Raw genomic sequence first — 3,108 nt, forward strand, 5'->3', positions numbered from 1 at the left:
CAAGAACCGCAGTCAGAGCAGAAAATGAGTAATATCCAACGACCCGTAGCATCCATTCCACCGCCACACGCCTATCCTCAGCCAAACATGGGTTCTCCACACATCCTTCGTACAATTCGTTTTCCTGCTCTCTAAGCAGTAAGGCGCTCAACTCTTCATCTTCACGCAACACATTCTGTTCCAACAGCTCGACAAAAGGCGCCGGTTTCAAGTTACGGTACTGCAAATAGCTCTCCCCTTCTCCTTCTGCGAGAAAATTTTTTGGGTGAGTTTCAATTATTTCTCCATTATCGTCCCATTGCTCCTCCTCACAATACAGAGAATCCAAACTGAATGGAGGGTTTACGTGATGAGAAGTCATCTTCTTCCAAGAAGAAGAGTTCCAAGATGTGCATTCATTATGGTCAAATAAAGATGCAAATAAGTATAGAGAAAGAGAGGCATAGATATGAACTTTGCGCCATCCCAATGAGAAGTAGACGAAGGTGCAGACTTTTGAGAGTGGGAGCTGGGGAGAGGAGACAGGCTATAGGAAATGACTAAAGATTGTATTTTTATTGGTGATTTTTGCTTTCTGGGATTTGGTGCAGTGGCCTCTTTTGCTAGCATGGCATGCTCCCCACCAAATTACTTGAATAAATTTTTTTATTATTATTTCCTTTTTTGATATTAAATTATTTTTTACAAAATATATACATATATACTTACTCATTAACTAAAAATGATTAGAGCACCTATACAAATATACAATATGCCTCTGAATAGTTTTATATACCACAACATATGATCATATTACATTTTCTATTCAACTAATTGTTCAACCATCAAAGGAATTTTTCATTTGTGTGTTCAAACCTTCGGTTTGGCTTAAATTTGTTTGTATTTAAAGAATAAAACATGTGTGAATAATTTGATGTGTTGAGGAAGGTTGAATGCCCAAAAAATATGACTAGTTTCTCCTATTAAATGAGAATTAAAGAAGTAAGAGGCACAAAATGGTCTTCTTCTTCTTCTTCTTCTTTTATTTTTTTTTATTAACATTTTAGGATGAATTTTAATTTAAATGTAAATGCACATGTTTCCTATAATGGGCTTAGGCCCTTATGGAAAGAAATAGCTAGGTACACGTGACTGCCGGAACATCCAAAAATCCGTATTTATTGGGCCCCCATCCTCATAGAGGAGCAACATCCATGAAATGACAACTAGTGGATCCCTGTAGTTTACCGCGATTGTGGGGAAAGATTAGGCGACTTTAAGTGCCCAAAACTTGGAGAGCTTTACATTTTTCTAATAAATTAGCATCCCTTGTATCATCATTAACATACATACCACCGCCAGTTTACAAATCTTGCATCTCCCCTGCTTGGATTGGCCGTTTACTTTACGATCGACTAAATTTGTAGCTTAACGTCATGCTCTGAGTGTGATGCATAATTTTGTATGAAATATATACAATCTCATTTCTTTTACATCTCGGTTTATTGTCTTTTTTGATGGTTAAATCATCCACTTAATACATGACACGTCTGCTGAGTGACAAATCGAATTCATTCGTCCATACATTAAACACATGTGTCATGTGTTGAGTAATTAATACATAACTTGAAATTGTGGTGTTTATATATAGATTTTTTAATGTGAGACTTAATTTTCTTCTAGTAAATATATATTTTTAGAACTAAATCATTAATGTCAATATAATACCAGTCGCGGTGGAGCAGCTGCATCGCATTAATCACTTGCAAATTTTGTTTCAAAATTTAAATGTTTCACAATCATGTTTGTATGTATGGTAATCATTAGCTTCCTTAAAATTTCGAACAAATGTGTATTGTCTGGAATCGCATACGTTTTTGTCTACTACCAAAAAAAGTAAAGCTAAAATCATTTACTGACGTTGGACATGCTTTATTTCTTTAGATGGTAAATTATCCTGTGTGAAGTTTTGGGAATCACCATATATATCCACATGAAATTGATATTTTCCAAGTAAATTAGACAACTTCCATTAATATTCTTTGTTCTTGGATTACTGTTTAAACAGTTTATTCATAGACCATATAAATCTTTTGACAAATTATATTAGTTCTGATCATTAAATTAGCATGAAAGTGTGGTTGGTCAACATGGGCAAGTTGCCAATGCACTTTCGGTTTCTTTCTCCCTATACTATAATCAAATCGGTAGGCAGATGGCCCTAACTCTTCATTGAAAATCACCATTATAATATTCGTTTACAATTAGTCTATCCGATATTCAATCACCGTCCGTGTACCGTACCAAGCTGCTCATGGGACCATTTTAATGATTATTAATTATTAATATTAATTTAACCCTCCAAATTCCTAATTTAATAGAACATTTGGCTCCATTTTGTAAGAAAGTTATAAGACCTTGCTTTCGTATTAATGAGAAAATTAATGTTAATCTTGCCCACTCGAACACGAACATAATGAAAATGTAATCATAATCCTATTTCACAACTTGTCTTCCACCCACCCCTTTATTACCCTTGACCCGCAGCTTTAATGTCTTTTCCACCATTATTATTATTTCACCCTTTTAATCAAGCGATGAAAAAATAGCTTGTTTTATTGGCGTTCGTGTGAGGCAAGACGCCAAGACCTAGCATACATTTACCAACCACTTATATCGTTGTATAGCAGTAAGTTCAATGTTTTTTTTAAAAAAATCTGGTTTAAAATGTGGGATTTTTTCTTGAATTTTTATTTTGAGAAAATGACTAAATTATAAAAATTAAATAAAATATAGATGACTAAAACTAAAATTTTAAAACATAAATAGCAAAAAACAAATATATAATACTGAAAATGAAGTTTTATAGCCAATAACATGATCAAACTAATGTGAAGTAGATATCGATGGAACTCATTATATTGTTAAATAATCTCTCCCAAAATTAATTTATTCGTTCCTAAACTCAAAATCGACGGTCTATACTTGGCGGAAATTGAGCTTCCGAAATTAAGACCCCAACAAAAATTTAAAAAGAAGTAAAAGTACTGATACCCCTGGATAGCTCGGGTCAGGGGTTGTGCTCGGGTCAGGGGTATGGATTGTGCCTGGGTCACGGACGACCCGGGA

The 3,108-nt window shown here is 34.3% G+C and overlaps 1 protein-coding gene across 1 annotated transcript; it reads right to left on the bottom strand.

Annotated features, from left to right (window-relative positions):
- Window positions 1-7: 7 nt before the first annotated feature.
- LOC140966657 (cyclin-D3-2-like) lies at window positions 8-361 on the bottom strand (the record flags this gene model as incomplete). Its single annotated transcript, XM_073426909.1, has 1 exon — window positions 8-361. A coding segment is annotated over exon 1 (354 nt), but the record flags the coding sequence as incomplete, so codon positions are not given.
- Window positions 362-3,108: the final 2,747 nt, after the last annotated feature.

The sequence above is a fragment of the Primulina huaijiensis genome, unplaced genomic scaffold (assembly GCF_012295235.1).
Source record: "Primulina huaijiensis isolate GDHJ02 unplaced genomic scaffold, ASM1229523v2 scaffold207564, whole genome shotgun sequence".
Lineage (NCBI taxonomy): Eukaryota > Viridiplantae > Streptophyta > Magnoliopsida > Lamiales > Gesneriaceae > Primulina > Primulina huaijiensis.